General features: G+C 44.6%; 1 protein-coding gene across 9 annotated transcripts in view; it reads left to right on the top strand.

Moving 5' to 3' along the window:
* Positions 1–17,709, top strand: part of ITPR2 (inositol 1,4,5-trisphosphate receptor type 2) — a 264,276-nt gene that overhangs the window by 126,545 nt on the left and 120,022 nt on the right. For 8 of the 9 annotated variants that reach the window (XM_035127537.3, XM_088652318.1, XM_035127536.3 and 5 more), the window contains 6 exons: positions 5,023–5,188; positions 10,234–10,404; positions 13,527–13,616; positions 13,729–13,854; positions 14,546–14,668; positions 16,896–17,096. In XM_035127537.3, coding sequence (XP_034983428.1) covers positions 5,023–5,188; positions 10,234–10,404; positions 13,527–13,616; positions 13,729–13,854; positions 14,546–14,668; positions 16,896–17,096 — 877 coding nt within the window. The remainder of the gene's footprint in view (positions 1–5,022; positions 5,189–10,233; positions 10,405–13,526; positions 13,617–13,728; positions 13,855–14,545; positions 14,669–16,895; positions 17,097–17,709) is intronic. The other variant, XM_035127538.3, reaches the window with a different exon arrangement.

The raw sequence follows: 17,709 nt of genomic DNA, 5'->3' as shown, positions 1-17,709 counted from the left end.
GATGTCAGGGAGGTGTTGCAGCGCCTGAAGGAGAACCACCTGTATGTGAAGCTGGAGAAGTGCAAGTTTCACACCAAGGAGGTGGACTTCCTGGGCTACAAGCTGTCAGACAAGGGGCTGGCGTTGGACAAGGACAAGGTGCAGGCCATCCTGGACTGGCACAGCCCCAGGACGCGCAAAGATGCCCAACGCCTACTAGGCTTCGCCAACTTCTACAGGAAGTTCATCAAGAACTTCTCTCGCGTTACGGCTCCCATCACTGACTGCCTGAGAGGCAAGCAGAAGTTCAGGTGGACACCAGAGGCGCAAGCAGCGTTCGAAAGCCTCAAGAGGGTGTTCGCCTCAGACCAGAACCTGTTCCACGTGGTTCAGGACGCGCCCCTACGCGTGTAGACAGATGCTTCTGATAAAGCTGTGGGCGCCATTTTGTTGCAACTGGACGCCAACAGAGAGTGGAGACCCTGTGCCTTCTTCTCCAGGAAGTTGACCCAGCCAGAGCGAAACTACACGGTGTTTGATCGGGAACTTCTTGCGATCCACGCTGCGTTCCAGCACTGGAGACACTTCCTGGTGGGCGCCAAGCACCCCATCCAAGTGTGCACGGACCACAAAAACCTGGAGTTCTGGAGAACTGCCAGGGTGCTCAACCAGCGGCAGATACGGTGGGCAGAGTTCTTCTCGAACTTCAACTTCTCCATACACTACATCCCGGGAGAGCAGAATGTCAGGGCGGATGCCCTCTCCCGCAAGCCAGAGTACATGGAGGAGGAGGCGCCACCGGCACCCAGGCACATTTTCCCCCCGTCAGCATGGTCCTGCGGAGCAGCAGTGGTGAGCGAGGCAGAACTCACAGCACTGACGGCAGCGGATGAATTTGCCAACCGCATCTTCAGAGAACTGAGAGGGGGGGGGAGCAGGCAAAAGACTTTGCAGAACGCAGGGGGCTGCTTTTCTACAAAGGTGCACTGTACCTGCCCACCACCCAGCTTAGACGTACGGTCCTCAAGCAGATGCACGACAACCCAACGGCGGGTCATTTTGGGAGGGACAAAACCACTCACCTAGTCATGAGACACTTCTGGTGGCCAGGGGTGAGGGAAGATGTTCGAGACTATGTAAGGGGCTGTGACACCTGCCAGCGGGCAAAGGTGGTCAGAGCAGCGCCACCGGGATTGCTGGAGCCCTTAGCCACGCCACACAGGCCGTGGGAAGTGGTGTCCATGGACTTCATCACAGATCTGCCTTCTTCCAGGGGCAAGACCGCAGTGTTGGTGGTGGTGGACCTCATGTCCAAAATGTGCCATTTTATACCGTGTGCCAGGGCGGTCTCTGCAGAAGAGACAGCCAAACTGTTTGTGGATCACGTATTCAGACTGCATGGATTACCCTTAAGGGTTATTTCGGATCGTGGCCGCCAATTTGTTTCCAGGTTCTGGCGGCGGCTCATGAACCTCCTGCAGGTGGAGGTCAGCTTGTCGACGGCTAGACACCCGCAGACCAATGGACAGGCGGAGAGGGTCAACGCCATTCTGCAGCAGTACCTGAGATGTTACGTCAGCCAGAGGCAAACGGACTGGGTGGATCGCCTGCCACTGGCAGAATTTGCCTACAACAATGCGGTGCACGTCTCCACAGGGGTGTCGCCCTTTAAGGCCAATTACGGGCGTGACCTCAGATCTTTCCCAGAGAGGGAGGGGGAGGAGGAGGAGGAAGGCCCACAGGCTAAGGATTGGGCAGAGGAACTGGAGACGGTGCACCAGCAGCTCAGAGAACACTTGGAGAGAGCCAAGGAAGCGTACAAGAGGGGGGCAGATCGCCACAGGCGACCGGGGGAGGTCATTAGGGTGGGGGACAAAGTTTGGTTGTCCTCGGAGGGCCTTCCCATCAGAGGGCGATGCAAAAAGCTGGCGCCCAGAAGGTTGGGCCCCTTCACGGTCACGCAACAGGTCAACCCGGTGGCATACAGGCTGGCACTGCCAGAGGACATGAGGGTGCACCCAGTGTTTCATAGATCGCTGCTGTCGCCGTACAGGGAAAGCAGCAGGCTCCGAGACAGCGAACAAACCCCTGAGGGAGGGGGGGAGAGGGAAGGCAGGGAGCAACTCAATGAGGCCACAGCCATCCTGGATTCAAGGTGGGGGGTGGGGGGACTGGAGTACCTCATGGCATGGGAGGATGCTCCACCGTCCCAGAATGAATGGGTCCCAGCCACTCAGATACAGGAGGAATTCCTGGTAGAAGAATTTCACGCCCTCTTTCCCCATAGACCCAAGCCCTGGCACATGGAAAGGGAGGGGGAGGGGGAGGAAGCACGGGAGAGCAGTTCACCATGGCGCTGGGAAGCGGAGTTTGAGGAACCAGAGGATGAGGTATGGGTGTCACCGAGATCCACCCAGTCAGAGGAAGGAGCAGATTGGCAGAACATTTTTACCCCCACCAGCTCTGACACCACAGACTTTTTGGGATTCCCGTCCTCCCAGGCGGAAGGGGGGGGCTTGCAGGACTGGGGGGAGGTGTTCACACCAACGGGCTCGGAAAGCACTGAGTTCTTAGGCTTCCAGTCGTCACCGACACCTGGGGGGGACCTGGGGAGGGGTGAAGGAGAGCTTGGGAGGGGGGTGGATGTGAGGGACAGGGGATATCGCGAAGTCCCTCCCCTCCTAAGTTCAAGCCAATCCCCGAGCACAGGGGGAAGCAGAGAGAGTTCCGATTCCAGTGGGGAAGCAGGAAGTCGTGTCCGAGGCTCAGGCAAGGTAGAGGAGCCAGGGTCCCAGGTGGGACAGGAAGGGGCGAATAAGGGCGGGAGACCCATCCCCCCAACTCCGGAATTACGCAGAAAGAGGAGGGGAAAGAGGATGGGTCTGCCAAAGCTTTTGTGTTGGAGAAAGACGCGCCAAAAGCCATTAGGAGGTTCTGAAACCGACTGACCACATCACTCCGTGTAAATAGCAATGACTTAAGCACTGTAAATACGCAGCACCAATAAAAGAATAAAATGCAGAGCTGCGTAGCGTCGTTACTCTGAAGTAGTCCGCTCCGGCCACTGTGACAATATGGTATCAGAAGAAATTAGAATTGAAAAAGGAACAAGACAAGGGTGTCCCCTCTCCCCTTTGTTATTTATATCGGTCCTGGAAGTTTTACTCACCATGATTAGGAAAGATGAAGAAATCAAAGGTGTGACTGTAGGGAAGAAACAATTTAAACTTAAAGCCTTTGCGGATGACCTTGTTTTGACTTTACAAGACCCTGAGTCCAGTGCTACTAGGGCACTGGACCTAATCCACGAGTTCGGAAGTGTGGCAGTATTTAAATTGAATAAGAGTAAAACCAAAGTGTTAGATAATAATTTAGATAGTAAGGAAAGAGAAAAGTTGCAGGAAGCTACTGGTTTGTCATTTGTTAAGAAAGTGAAATACCTGGGTGTAAACATGACGTCAAAGAATTTGAATCTGTTTAAAGATAATTACTTTAAATTATGGAATGAAATTAAGAAGGATTTAGAAATTTGGACAAATTTGAAATTGTCTTTGCTGGGCCGTATTGCGACAATTAAGATGAATGTATTGCCAAAGATGTTATTTCTGTTTCAGTCTGTGCCAATAATTGATAAGTTGGAATGTTTTAAGGAATGGCAAAAGGTGCTATCGAAATTTATATGGCAGGGGAAAAAGCCTAGGATTAAATATAAGCTACTTACTGATGATAAACAAAGAGGAGGCTTTTCCCTACCGGACTTAAAGATTTACTATGAAGCAGCTGCCTTTTGCTGGATGAAAGAATGGTTTATGTTAGAAAACACTGATGTACTAGATTTAGAAGGCTATGACAATGCGTTCGGTTGGCATGCATATCTATGGTATGATAAAGTTAAGGTCCACAAAGGATTTAAAAGTCATATAATTAGAAAATCATTGTACAATGTATGGATAAGGTATAAAGATGTGTTAGAAAGAAAAATACCTAAATGGGTTTCACCTTTGGAGGCTAAGGGCTTTAAAAGGCCTAATATGGAAACCAGTTGGCCAAAGTATAGAGACTTATTGATAGAGGATGGAGGCCAATTTAAGCTAAAAACATAGGATGAACTAAGATATAAACTTGATGATTGGCTCCAATACCATCAGATTAATGAAGTATTTAAAATGGATAAAAAATTTGGTTTTCAATTAGAAATTTTTTTACTGTCTAATGAGACCATTGATCCATAAAATAAAGGCAATAATCAATGTACTGTACTATAAAATAATTAAGACAAAATTAAAGGTTTTTTTTTCCCTTACATGGGCTGATGAGAGTCATTTTTTGGATGGGGGCTCAGGGTCCTCTTCACTCTGATGCCTCCCGTGAGAGGCACGAGGGGGTCGAAGCACAGCCCACCACGGCTAGAAAGGAGACCCAAGCGGCCTCCCCTGAGAGGTGGACGGGGGGCAGAAAAATGCTGGCAGCGAATAGCTTTTTTTAAAAGGGGGAGGGGAGGGGTGGGGGGCATCGGAGCGCCTCTGCAGCTGCGGCTCAGTTGCGGACGCTCCCGCCAGCGCTCTGATTTCGAGCTCCAGCCCAGCGGATTTCGAGTTCCCTCCGGCGCTCGCCTGCTGCCTACCCGCTGCAGGCTCTTCCGTGTGCTCGGCGGCCTGGCTGAGGGCACGGTAGGCGCTGAGGCTGCTGCCCAGTTAGGCCAGGGCACTGAGCGCCGTGTAAGTGCGCAGGCTGGGCCAAGGGAAGTGCTCCAAGAAGAGCAGCGGCATCGTGGAGGCCTCTTCCCGAGCGAATGAACGCTTCCCTTAGGAGGCCGCCCGCTCCGTCGCGAATCCGGCCCAGACTCGGCAGTGTGGAGGCGGCGGCCTCTCCGGCCTGGGGTGAGGGAGACGCTTGGCTTCGGGCTGCGAGAGAAGGCGGCCAATGCTGACTCTCAGGACAGACAGATGCCAACAACAATTTATGTCAACTCCCTGTGTTGAGAGAAAGGAGTGAACAAGGCCGAATGTTTTCACTTGGTTTTTTGTGTTGTTTTTTGTGCAGAAAAGAAAAAAACGCAGTGCAGCTGGATGGTGAAGGTGGCAGGACATTCCTGCGAGTCCTCATTCACCTGATTATGCATGACTATCCTCCTTTGCTTTCTGGAGCCCTGCAGCTGTTGTTTAAACACTTCAGCCAACGAGCAGAAGTTTTGCAAGCCTTTAAACAGGTAGAGCCACCAATTAAAGCTATTTCTTTACATATGTTTCAGTTGCTAGAGATGTATGTCAATAAGTCTCCCTCCTGTAGAATTTAGCCAGAACATTTATGCAGTGCCTGTGTCTGTGTTGATGGAAGACTTGAAGACTTGTCTGAAGCTGCTTTTCAGAAGAGAGAACCCTCCTTGACCCACTTACTGCAGTGTTTTAACTGGGCTGCACCAGAGGCAGACAGCGTGCAGTTTCCCCTTCTTCCAAACTTGTACAAGTAACACATAGGAAAGAAGATTCTTTTTTAGTATTTGACAGTTGCTGCATAATGAAGGTATTGGAAGGTATTCCATTAAAATGGTGCTATGCTGATTAGTTGCAGTTCTCTGTTAAGTGACAGCTGAGTAGTTGGCATGTTTTGTGGCAGGAAATTAATGAACTTGCTCCAGCAAAAGATGGGAAATGAGATACCCATGGCTGTGTGTGCCAGGATGCTATGTAAGTGCAGAAAAGCACCAGAAAAATAATGAATGACCTGCAGTGTTCACCTAACCTAAAAAACTCAGATTGTTTTTTAATGCAAAGTTCTTGCCTTTCTATTTGAAAAGATTGTTCTTTAAAATGTGGAACAAAGCTTGAGGAAATTTCAGACAACAATTTCAAACAGCAGTAAGAGGCTTCACTACCTTGTAGAGGTTCTTTCTCCATCCAAATTTAGCAAAAAAAGAGAATTGGTTTTTCATAGCAAAAAACTGCAGAATCGATTCTTCAAAATAAGAGCAACAGTTGTTTATCTGCATAATTTATGCCAGTTGAAGACACGGCATCTCAGTGATAGGAACACTGAGTCAGCCCATTGGTTCAGCTGCCTTGGCATTGCCTATTCTGAGTCGCTGGGGCTCTCCTGGATTTCAGACAGGGAACATTTCTAGCCCTACCTGGATACAGTAAGGCTTGAAGGTGGGATATTCCCCCCACTATGGGATGCTCTACCACTAAGTTACAGTCTTTTCCCAGTGTCATAGAATTTAACTTACCCTGCTGCAGAATTTTTCTTAAAATCTAATTTATGAAGTCATCCATAAATTATGTAACAGAATTCTGAATCTGCATTGTTGGGAAGAAATGGGCGCCAACCTGCAAAGGTGTAGCTAGCTGAGATTTCTGTTTATTTGCATGTTTATATAGAAAACACAATAACCTTAAATAGCAAGAGTCCTCTGCAGTAGAGGAATATTTGCTGATGTGAGGTATTATCTTTTTGTACGAGCTTTGTCACAGTGTTTATAGAGTTAATGTAGGGAAAACTGACAACTTCAGTTTCATTCAATATCCTCATTAATAATCTTTGCAAGCATGCAGCCTTGTAACCAATTTTACAGATGTTGATGAATTGAGAAATCATAATGAAAACCTTTTAAAGAAAGATGTTCTAGACATCTTGTCAGAAAATGAACAAATTGTAAGTCATTTTAGAAAAACACACAAGCCATATTATTGCATTGTGAAGGAAATAATCCCTGATGTTCAAAAAGGGATCTGGATGTCTTCCTGCAAAATTAGTTGAATTAGGAGAAAATGACAATTTTCCCCATATTAAAAACAAAAAATAAGCGGTTACATTCCCCCCCCCCCTAATTTGATTAATTTTGCAGAAACGCATCCAAAGAATTTCTCCCCTTAAATAAGGGACCCAGGTGGCGCTGTGGTTAAACCACTGAGCCTAGGGCTTGCTAGGGATACAATCTATTTAAGAGAAATAGACCAAACAGGAAAGGAGGAGGAGTAGCTTTATATGTTAGGGATATGTATACCTGTGAAGAGATCCAGGATTTAAAACTTCAAAGCCAAATTGAGAGTATCTGGGTCAAAATTAAGGGAGAGAAAAACATCAGTGATCTCATTGTGGGAGTTTACTATAGATCCCCAAGCCAAACTGAGGACACAGATGATGCCTTCCTGGAACAGATGGCCAAGCATTCCAAAGGAAGTGAGATAGTAGTAATGGGGGATTTCAACTATCCTGATATTTGTTGGATGTCAAACTCAGCCAAGAGCATAAGGTCGAACAGATTCCTCACTGGCCTTGCAGACAACTTCATTGTCCAGAAAGTGGGAGAAGCAACAAGAGGATCAGCCATTTTAGATCTGGTCCTAACCAATAGTGATGACTTGGTTAGTGGGGTAGAAGTGGCAGGATCATTAGGTGGGAGTGACCATGCTCTTCTGGAGTTTATTATCCAGCGGAAAGGAGCAACCAAGCATACTAAGGTCCAAATTCTAGACTTTAAGAAAGCCGACTTCAGAAAACTTAGGGAAACGCTGGGTGAAATCCCATGGACAGTAATACTAAAAGTGAAGGGAGTTTATGATGGTTGGGAGTTTGTTAAAAGGGAGATATTAAAAGCACAACTTCAGGCAATACCAATGAGACGGAAACATGGAAGGTGCCTAAAGAAGCCAGGCTGGCTATCTAAAGAACTTTTGACTGAGTTAAGATTTAAAAGGGATATGTACAAAAAATGGAAAAGGGGGGAAATCTCCAGAGAGGAATTCAAACATATAGCCAGCACGTGTAGAGACAAAGTCAGAAAAGCTAAAGCACAGAATGAACTCAGGCTCGCTAGAGAGGTTAAAAGCAACAAAAAGGGCTTTTATGGGTATGTCCGTAGCAAAAGGAAAAACAAGGAAACAGTGGGGTCACTCAGAGGAGAAGATGGTGAAATGCAAACAGGGGACAGAGAAAGGGCAGAACTCCTCAATGCCTTCTTTGCCTCAGTCTTCTCCAAGAAAGAAAACAACGCCCGACCTGAAGAATATGGAGCAGATGATTCAGCAGGGGAAACACAGCCCAGAATAAGTAAGGAGGTAGTACAAGAATACTTGGCTAGTTTAGATGTATTCAAGTCTCCAGGGGCTGATGAACTACATCCAAGAGTATTAAAAGAACTGGCAGAGGTGATTTCAGAACCACTGGCAATAATCTTTGAAAATTCCTGGAGAACAGGCGAAGTTCCAGCAGACTGGAGGAGGGCAAATGTTGTCCCTATTTTCAAAAAGGGGAAAAGAGAGGACCCAAACAATTACCGCCCAGTCAGCCTGACATCAATACCAGGAAAGATTCTAGAGCAGATCATTAAGCAAACAGTCTGTGAGCACCTAGAAAGAAACTCTGTGATCACTAAAAGTCAGCATGGGTTCCTGAAAAATAAGTCATGTCAGACTAATCTGATCTCATTTTTTGACAGAATTACAAGCCTGGTAGATGAAGGGAACGCTGTGGATGTAGCCTATCTTGATTTCAGCAAGGCCTTTGACAAGGTGCCCCATGATATTCTTGTAAAGAAGCTGGTAAAATGTGGGCTAGACAATGCTACCATTCAGTGGATTTGTAACTGGCTTACTGATCGAACCCAAAGGGTGCTCATCAATGGCTCCTCCTCATCCTGGAGAGTAGTGACTAGTGGGGTGCCACAGGGTTCTGTCTTGGGCCCAGTCTTGTTCAACATCTTTATCAATGACTTGGATGATGGGCTTGAGGGCATCCTGAGCAAGTTTGCAGATGACACCAAATTGGGAGGGGTGGCTAACACCCCAGAGGACAGGATCACACTTCAGAATGACCTGAACAGATTAGACAACTGGGCCAAAGCAAACAAGATGAATTTTAACAAGGAGAAATGTAAAGTACTACACTTGGGCAAAAAAAATGAAAGGCACAAATACAGGATGGGAGACACCTGGCTTGAGAGCAGTACATGTGAAAAGGATCTAGGAGTCTTGGTAGACCACAAACTTGACAGGAGTCAGCAGTGTGATGCAGCAGCTAAAAAAGCCAATGCAATTCTGGGCTGCATCAATAGGAGTATAGCATCTAGATCAAGGGAAGTAATAGTACCACTGTATTCTGCTCTGGTCAGACCTCACCTGGAGTACTGTGTCCAGTTCTGGGCACCACAGTTCAAGAAGGATACTGATAAGCTGGAACGTGTCCAGAAGAGGGCAACCAAAATGGTCAAAGGCCTGGAAACGATGCCTTATGAGGAACGGCTTAGGGAGCTGGGTATGTTTAGCCTGGAGAAGAGAAGGTTAAGGGGTGATATGATAACCATGTTCAAATATATAAAAGGATGTCATATAGAGGAGGGAGAAAGGTTGTTTTCTGCTGCTCCAGAGAAGCGGACACGGAGCAACGGATTCAAACTACAAGAAAGAAAATTCCACCTAAACATTAGGAAGAACTTCCTGACAGTAAGAGCTGTTCGGCAGTGGAATTTGCTGCCAAGGAGTGTGGTGGAGTCTCCTTCTTTGGAGGTCTTTAAGCAGAGGCTTGACAGCCATCTGTCAGGAATGCTTTGACGGTGTTTCCTGCTTGGCAGGGGGTTGGACTGGATGGCCCTTGTGGTCTCTTCCAACTCTATGATTCTATGATTCTATGATTCTACCTTTACCCCTTAAATAACTTACAATTTCTTGATTTCTTACTAGATGCCTAAAATGTCTCTTTTCAGATGTTTTCATATTAATTTCCCAATTCTGTTTCAAGTTTGTCATTTTGCTTATCACTCTTCAGATTTGTTCATAATTTCAGTGCATGCCACATTTACTTTCATCAGTTAAAATAATAAATCACCTTGGTGATGTAAAGTCCACATTCAGTACCTTTATTTTTGAACTGGTTTGTTCTTACATGTTAATCACCAGGCAACTAAAGCATTAAGTGGCAATTTGCATGCGTCAGTGAGCCATCATACATCAAATGAGATGAGAAGGAACTTTCATATCTTCCCCCAAAGAGTGATTCTCCATTGAATCAGTTCATACATTTAACTGCAAGCATTGAGTAATCAGTTGATGCAGAAATAAGTGATGTGTATCAATGGATTAACCATATGATTTCTCTTGCTTTTACATATAAAAATTAATGTGATCTGTTGATGGATTAAAAAATCATTGGGCCTTATAAAAAGTCAAATCAAGGAGTTGATTGGAACTATAGTACAAAATACAGTTCTGATGACATTTTTAAAAAAGTGAAACCTTTGTGAAATTTTGGGATTTACAGGTTCAGTTGCTGGTATCTAATCAAGATGTGGATAACTACAAGCAAATTAAAACTGATCTTGACCAGCTAAGGCTTACTGTAGAAAAATCTGAACTTTGGGTTGAAAAGAACAGTTATGAAAGTGGAGAGCTGGGCGAAAGTCAGGCAAAAGGAAGTGATGAACCCATGGAGGTGGGTGTTTTTGTCTTGATCCCTGCACATTATTTCACTTTTATTTATTTAGAATATTTATATGCCACCATTCAATAAAAGGTTCTCAAGGTGGTTACCAGAGTTTTGTTTTCGTCTAGCGAGGCACCACTGTACTTGCAAAAGATGAACTTTTCTTTGTAATGTACCAAGTATGTTTGCCTTGGCCAAAGGCAAACATACTTGTTACACTTTGACCTGTGAATCTTTGCTGACGAAGAATAGTCGAAACAGGGCCTTGTCCTGATTTTCTGATTTTTACTGGAATTTATCTTTAGTTGCCTTCAACATTGGGATTGATTCCCATTTAAACCCCGCATCACATCAATAAAACCTTGTGAAGATTTTTTGAAATCCATCTTCTTTTGGCCTGAGTTCTTGCAATTTATTGTTTATATATAGAGCTAGCATGCCAAGTTTGGGGGCAGTATGTTTCTTTTACAAAGAGAATAAGCAACTGCTTTTCAGTTGCTATGAATGTAGATATTCCCAGCAGAATGCAAATAGATTCTGGTCCCTTCCCTAGAAGGATATGATGAGGGAGTGTCAAATCACATGACATAAGGCTATAAGATTTGCAGCTGAATGTCACAACTGTGTTGATGATGTGGTTATCTTTCTATAACGACATCTCTGGAATACCCTTTGGGTTCCATGTGCACCACTGTCTTGTTTTTCTGTATTTCTGTTCCAACCGGCCAGATAATAGACCAGGTTAAGACCTTCAAATACCTGGGAATTGTCTTTCAGTCAACAGGCTTGTGGGTGGCACACCATAAATACGCCAGTGAAAAAGCATCCCAAACCTCTAAGGTTTTGTCGCGATTCTTTTACATGAAGGGTGGCAGGTACATCCCAGCAGCTCTTGAGGTATTCCAAGCAAAACCTCTGGCACAATTACTTTACGGGGCTCCAATATGGACAGGGAATCAGTGTAGTACTCTTGAAACAGTCCAATCAAAATTTCTAAGACAGATTTTCGCTGTTCCATCATGCGCACCAAATGCGGCTTTACGCCTCGAAGCCAACCTTCTATCTGTCAAAACACGGACTTGGCAAAGAACACTTAAATACTGGCTCCGTCTAAATCTAAATCCACCTGGGCTATTGCCTCTAGTCACACGGGATGTACACAAAGGCGCATGGGCAAAGGCTGTGCACCAAAAACTCCTCTCATGTGGCCTGCACGCACAGCATTTACTCATAATGGGCCCATCCAAGGCAAACAGCCTCATATACCAGCGCCTGAAGAACATTGAACAACAAAACAATATGGCCATTATTAAGAAATTTAGCGCATGGTATATCCGTCTTCCACCTTCCTACATGGACTTCCGGTCACCATACCTGTCCAACCTAACTATCCCAAAATACAGACGAGCCTTCACGCTGGCTAGACTGGACATGCTACCCTCCGCCTCCTTGAAGGTCGATTCTCAAAAACACCATACCAGAATCGACTATGTCCCTGCGGAGTTGGCAGCGTGGAGACTGTATCACATGTACTCCTGTCCTGTCCCCTATATAAAGACCTCAGGGATGAGATCATCACACCTCTGATATCCGCCATTTCGGGCCGCCCATCCAAGGATATACTGTTTTTCCTCCTGGCAGACCAGACTGCCCAGACAACAGAGAAGGTAGCCAGATTTACTGAGAGGGCCATGAGACTGAGGGCCGCCAGCTGGAGGACAATAGCGCCGCCTGTGTGAACATATAATTAAGATCTCATCTGTTCCATTTTAATTGTGTTATGCTGAATCCCGAGACAGCACATTTTATTGTTTTATATAGCATTTTTCTTTTTTCTTTCCTTTTTACCAGGTTATGTAATATGAATCCTTTGTTGCAATGGCCTGTAGGCCATGCAAATAAATAAAGTTTTACTTACTACTTCCAACTGACTAGAATGATGCTCAGTTCTCATTGGGCTGTTTTAGGGTTTTTTGTCACCACAGTTTTATTTCCTTCCTTCCTTTCGCAAACCTTGGGTTCCTTCTCGCATGGATGTTAGGTTCTGATATTACTGACACTTATCACCTGACTTTCCTATTAGAGGGAGAGATAGGTAAAGGGACCCCTGACCATTAGGTCCAGTCGTGACCGACTCTGGAGTTGCGCGCTCATCTCACTTTCCTGGCCGAGGGAGCCGGCGTATAGCTTCCAGGTCATGTGGCCAGCATGACAAATCCGCTTCTGGCAAACCAGAGCAGCACATGGAAACGCCATTTACCTTCCCACTGTAGCGGTTCCTATTTATCTACTTGCATTTTGACATGCTTTCGAACTGCTAGGTTGGCAGGAGCTGGGACCAAGCAACGGGAGCTCACCCCGTCACAGGGATTCGAACCGCCGACCTTCTGATCAGCAAGCCCTAGGCTCAGTGGTTTAACCACAGCGCCACCCGTGAGAGATACTTAGTGCTAAATACTGGATAATGGCTACTGTAACTGTATGGGATTGCAGGGAGAAATGCCAGATTTCAGACAATATAAAGATCAAAGTCTGCTGAAAAGCTGCACCTCCTCTTTCCTAGCAAAAGGAGAAGCTGGATTAAATGCATGTTAGAAATTCACCTCTTCACTGAGCGCTCCAACATCCCCAGACTGATTTCCTTGTTCTGACCTTTCCCCTCCACCTGTCTTTAATTGGGTCTCTAGTCTCATATATGTAAACCTGAGGGCAGGGCATGTATCATTATTTTGAGTTATATGCATTGCTTAGTTGCTATGGCACTCTGCAAATAATAACACAAATTCTAAAACTAATCCAAATACTAACAAGAAATAACAAAAATTGAAGAGACATTCTATAGTGTGTATATTAATATCTTCAATTTTCATACAGTTATCATACCTTCTTTGTGCTGGACACATTAGCATTTTAGGCTGTGATCCTATGCCTATTTATCTTGGTTCTAAGCCCCATTGAACTCAGTGGGATTTACTTCTGAATTATGCACTTTAACTCTCTAGCTCACCTTGGGTTAATACTTGCCCACTGTTAGTGAAAGATGGTTTTACATGGTTTCCATGCATGTTGGTACTGCACTTCAAGATTTTGGAGTTAAATTATTCCCTCCCTCCCTATCTTTTTAATTATAGGAGTCAAATATTTTAAGTCCAGTCCAGGATGGGAGTAAGAAACCTCAGATTGACAGTAACAAGAGCAACAACTACAATATTGTGATGGAGGTATGCTGATAAAATGCTTCCAAGGATCAATTAGGTATATTCACTATGGTAACAACTCATATTTTCCCTGGCTTCGTATTTATGCACAGTACATATGATCTTTTATCACCAGATCCTGATCCGATTAAGCAAACTCTGCATCCAGAATAAAAAATGTCGCCATCAGCAGCAGCGCTTGCTGAAAAATATGGGCGCTCACAGTGTGGTGCTGGATCTTCTGCAGATACCCTATGAGAAGGTAATTAACGTTTATGCCAAGTCGAAGAGCCAAGGGCCACAATAGCTCATAGGCAATCTTCTGGGGACCACATGCCAATGGAGGGCAGGGCCAGAGGTAGTTGGGGGTGGAGCAATGAATGTGTCCAGCAGGAGACAGGGGGGAGCCAGCAGTAAAACACACCCAGCAAGTTGAAGTTCACTCTTTATTAGCAAAAAGACAATGTGCACAGACTTGGTGGAGTGTCTGACCTAATGAACACAGCAACTCATATCTGGTAGGTCTTGCCCAAATGAAGCAGTTGCCGAGACCTTCCGACAGCTGCCTAATTCATGACTACCATTTCCCATTGTTTTCATTGGGACCTAAGATGAGCTATCTTAGTCTGGATACAGCTGTGGGTATTTAAACTAGAACTGAGACATGTTATGGCAACTGTGTGACTACACTTGCAGGAGCAAAATAAAGATTTTCCTGGCTGCTTAGTCGTTTGGAAATGTGTCTTTCAGGAACAAGAAACTTAGTTGACCTTTCCCTTATCTTTATTGCATTCTAATGAGGGCTTACTCTTTTTTTCTTTTTTAAAAATTGTTTTTATTCAAGATTTTCTTTGCTTAAAAAGGTACTGGTTATATATTTCCAGTTAAGTGTTTAACAGGTCCATTTATTGGTTTGTTCCTTTTACATTTGAAAAAAATGAATTGACACAAAGACTGATGAAAAGATGAATGAAGTTATGAACTTAGCTCACCTGTTTCTTCAGAACTTCTGTCGTGGAAATCCTCAGAATCAAGTTCTACTTCATAAACACCTCAACTTATTTCTAACACCTGGTGTGAGTATTTCGAGTTGATGATAAATTCCTTGCTGAACATAACAGTCATTTGTACTATAAAGAGTTGCATTCAAATATACCTAAACATTCAGATACATCCCTTTTCCCTAACAGTGGACCAGGGCAGGAATAAGGGGTCAGAACAATCCAAAACATCTGCAGGGCAGTAAGTTGGTGACCTTCAGATTTGATCACTAGGGCCACCTCCTTTGTTTCCCTGCTGCAAATAACTGGAAGTGATCAATCTGCTTAGCTTAGTTGTTTGTGTGTTTGTATGGTATGTGTAAGATCAGATCTTTCAGAAGCAGACAACACAGGATACTATGCTCTTATCTTTTTTATTTTAATTCACTATAATTAGGTCTGTCATTTGATTAACGAAATCTAAGTTGGTTATAGATATTTATTTATTAATTGGTTGATTAACTAATCACATTTCCAAATCAGATCTGGGTTGTGGTGGTGAAATGATTTCTTCTTTTTAGAACACCTGCCACACACTTGCATAATATGATGATGGTTAGTCACCCGATTTTTATCCTGCGTTTCCTCCCAAAGGAACCCAGGATGGCAAACAGCAATACAGTATAAATGTGAAAATAAAATATTTTAGAACCACTGAACATTCTTACAACTAAATAATGTCGAGTTGTTCAGGAACAATATATTTTAGACATCAAATGCCTGGGTGTGCAGCAACATTTGAAAATGCTGTGTAAAGGTTAACATTGAGAGGACCAGACACACCTCTCTAGGGAGGGAGGCATCCCGTAAGCAGGAAAAGGCCACCGAGAAAGTCCTCTTGTGGAGGCACCACCACCAACAGAGCCATTCATAAGGCCCCAGGTGATTGATACTGTATGCATATAATGTATGCAAATGCTGTAGAGACACCAACTTCTCAAAGGTACTCCTTGGAAACCCACCTATAGGACTGCTGGTGTTTTAGTGCTTTCTGTCACTTGTTCCCATTTTCGTTCACTCCCTTGACTTTTAGATGTGATTTGTTAGTGAGAATATAAATAGGTTGGCAAAGCAGTGTGCTGCTCTTTGTGTTTGTGTATATGGGTATAATGCAGTGGTTGGGAACCTCCATCCCTAATTATGTCAGCCAAGCCTCTGAAAGTTTTGGGTTAACTACCTTCCCTAGGTGTTATGTACTGAGCTGAATCATAGAACAATAGGATTCAGAATCAGCAGTCTGATTGGTCCGCAGGAGCTACCCAATCCAACTCCAGGTGGAAGGGAATCCGTAACCTGATTGGCCTGCAGGAGTATATTTCACTAAGCCTTGATGTCATATAAGATGTCAGACACAGGAAAATTTGACCCATGACTTGAAACACCAAGCTGTGGCTAAAGGAAGGAGAATTGTGAGCACACTCAAATTAAAAATGTATTTTTATTTACCATGTGACTTTACACCTCCCCCCCCCCTTAACACTATTTTTTTTTAAGACTGGACACTTGTGGTTGCTTGCATGGGAGAAGAGTAACATAGCCAGTAGTCACATCACATGTTAAATAAAATGTGGAAGTATAGACACCCATGGTCCCACCAGTGATCTTTCCTTAGCAGAATGCCCTCCAGCACGACATGATTCCCTTTCTTGGTTGCTGTGCATTAAAGGACCTTGGAATGGGAGTCCAGTTATGACACTTGTCCCTTCCTCCCTAGTCTAGTGGCCAGGACTTGAATTTTTCCTTGGTTCCAGAGTGTTTACACACTTAAACACCCTCCTTTAATACCCTTCTTCTGCTCTGACTACACCCACAACATACCCATGTAACTTGGTTGGGTCACTTGAGGCTCCTGCAGGCCACCTGGTTGCCCTACTGAGTCAGAGGGTCTGCTCAAAGGTCTTGGGTTGTGTCTCTGCAGCAGAGTACCTGCTTTGCATTCAAAACATTTGAGGTCAATCGCTGACATCTTCAAGCAGGACTGGGAAATAAACCCTGGAGCGTTGCTGCCACTTATTGTAAAAAATGCTAAGCTAAATGGACCAAGGCGACACCAGGCATGCAGCTACAGCTATATTGAGAAACAACACAAGAAATGAAATCTCAGATCTATTTTATTTACCTTCCTGCAGCTTTCTCTGGCATTCTCTACCAGTGCAGTTTTATTATGTGGTTGCTATTCCTATGTGTTCTAACTACTTCAGTCAGAATTTCGTGAAATTCTTCATTGTTTTTCTGAGCGGCTTTTTGATTGTTTTTAAATTAGCTTCTTGAGGCTGAAACCATGCGGCACATCTTCACAAACAATTACCATCTGTGCAATGAAATTAGTGAGCGGGTGGTACAGCATTTTGTGCACTGCATCGAGACGCATGGCCGCCACGTGGAATATCTGCGCTTTCTGCAAACCATTGTCAAGGCAGACGGCAAATATGTCAAGAAGTGCCAAGATACAGTAATGACAGAGGTCTGTTAACTCAGCTACACTAGATACACGCATGCAGTTTCTTCTACACCTTCATTATCATCATTTCATCATGTTACAAGGCGCTTAGCAGTTTCTATATGAGTGAAAAAAGATAGGTCCCTATCCTCAAGAAGTGTATAGCATGTGTATGTGCTGAGCATGTGTAGGTGGCCCTGAGCAAGAGATTTTCAGTCTACTGAATCCCTCTTTCATTGACACTTTCTCATGTACAGAGAACTGTGCTTTTGAATTGCTGCTATCCTTCAGTGTTGCTACATCTCAGGGTGACAGGAAAGACCCAGCTCTGAATTTCAACAATGTGGGGAAACACAAAGGGAGAGGATAGGAGATAAAATTGGGGAAAGGATATGCAAATAGTGGTGCATCAGCTGAATTTCCACACCCACCGTTGCCACTGATTTCCTGTTGATTGGGGAAGGGCCTTACTTAGCTCAGTGGTAGAGCATATACTTTTGAGGGGCCCTCAGTCCCCTGCCCCCCAGTTGGTGCCCTTGCTCTTAAGTGGTCCCCAGGAAATCTTGTTGCTTATAAATGTTATATATTACACAGTTATACTGTGCTTTATGTGATGAGTAGAAGATGTGTATGTGTG

The sequence above is a fragment of the Zootoca vivipara genome, chromosome 9 (genome assembly GCF_965207765.1).
Source record: "Zootoca vivipara chromosome 9, rZooViv2.hap1.1, whole genome shotgun sequence".
NCBI lineage: Eukaryota > Metazoa > Chordata > Lepidosauria > Squamata > Lacertidae > Zootoca > Zootoca vivipara.
This window is presented reverse-complemented; position numbering and strand designations above follow the sequence as displayed.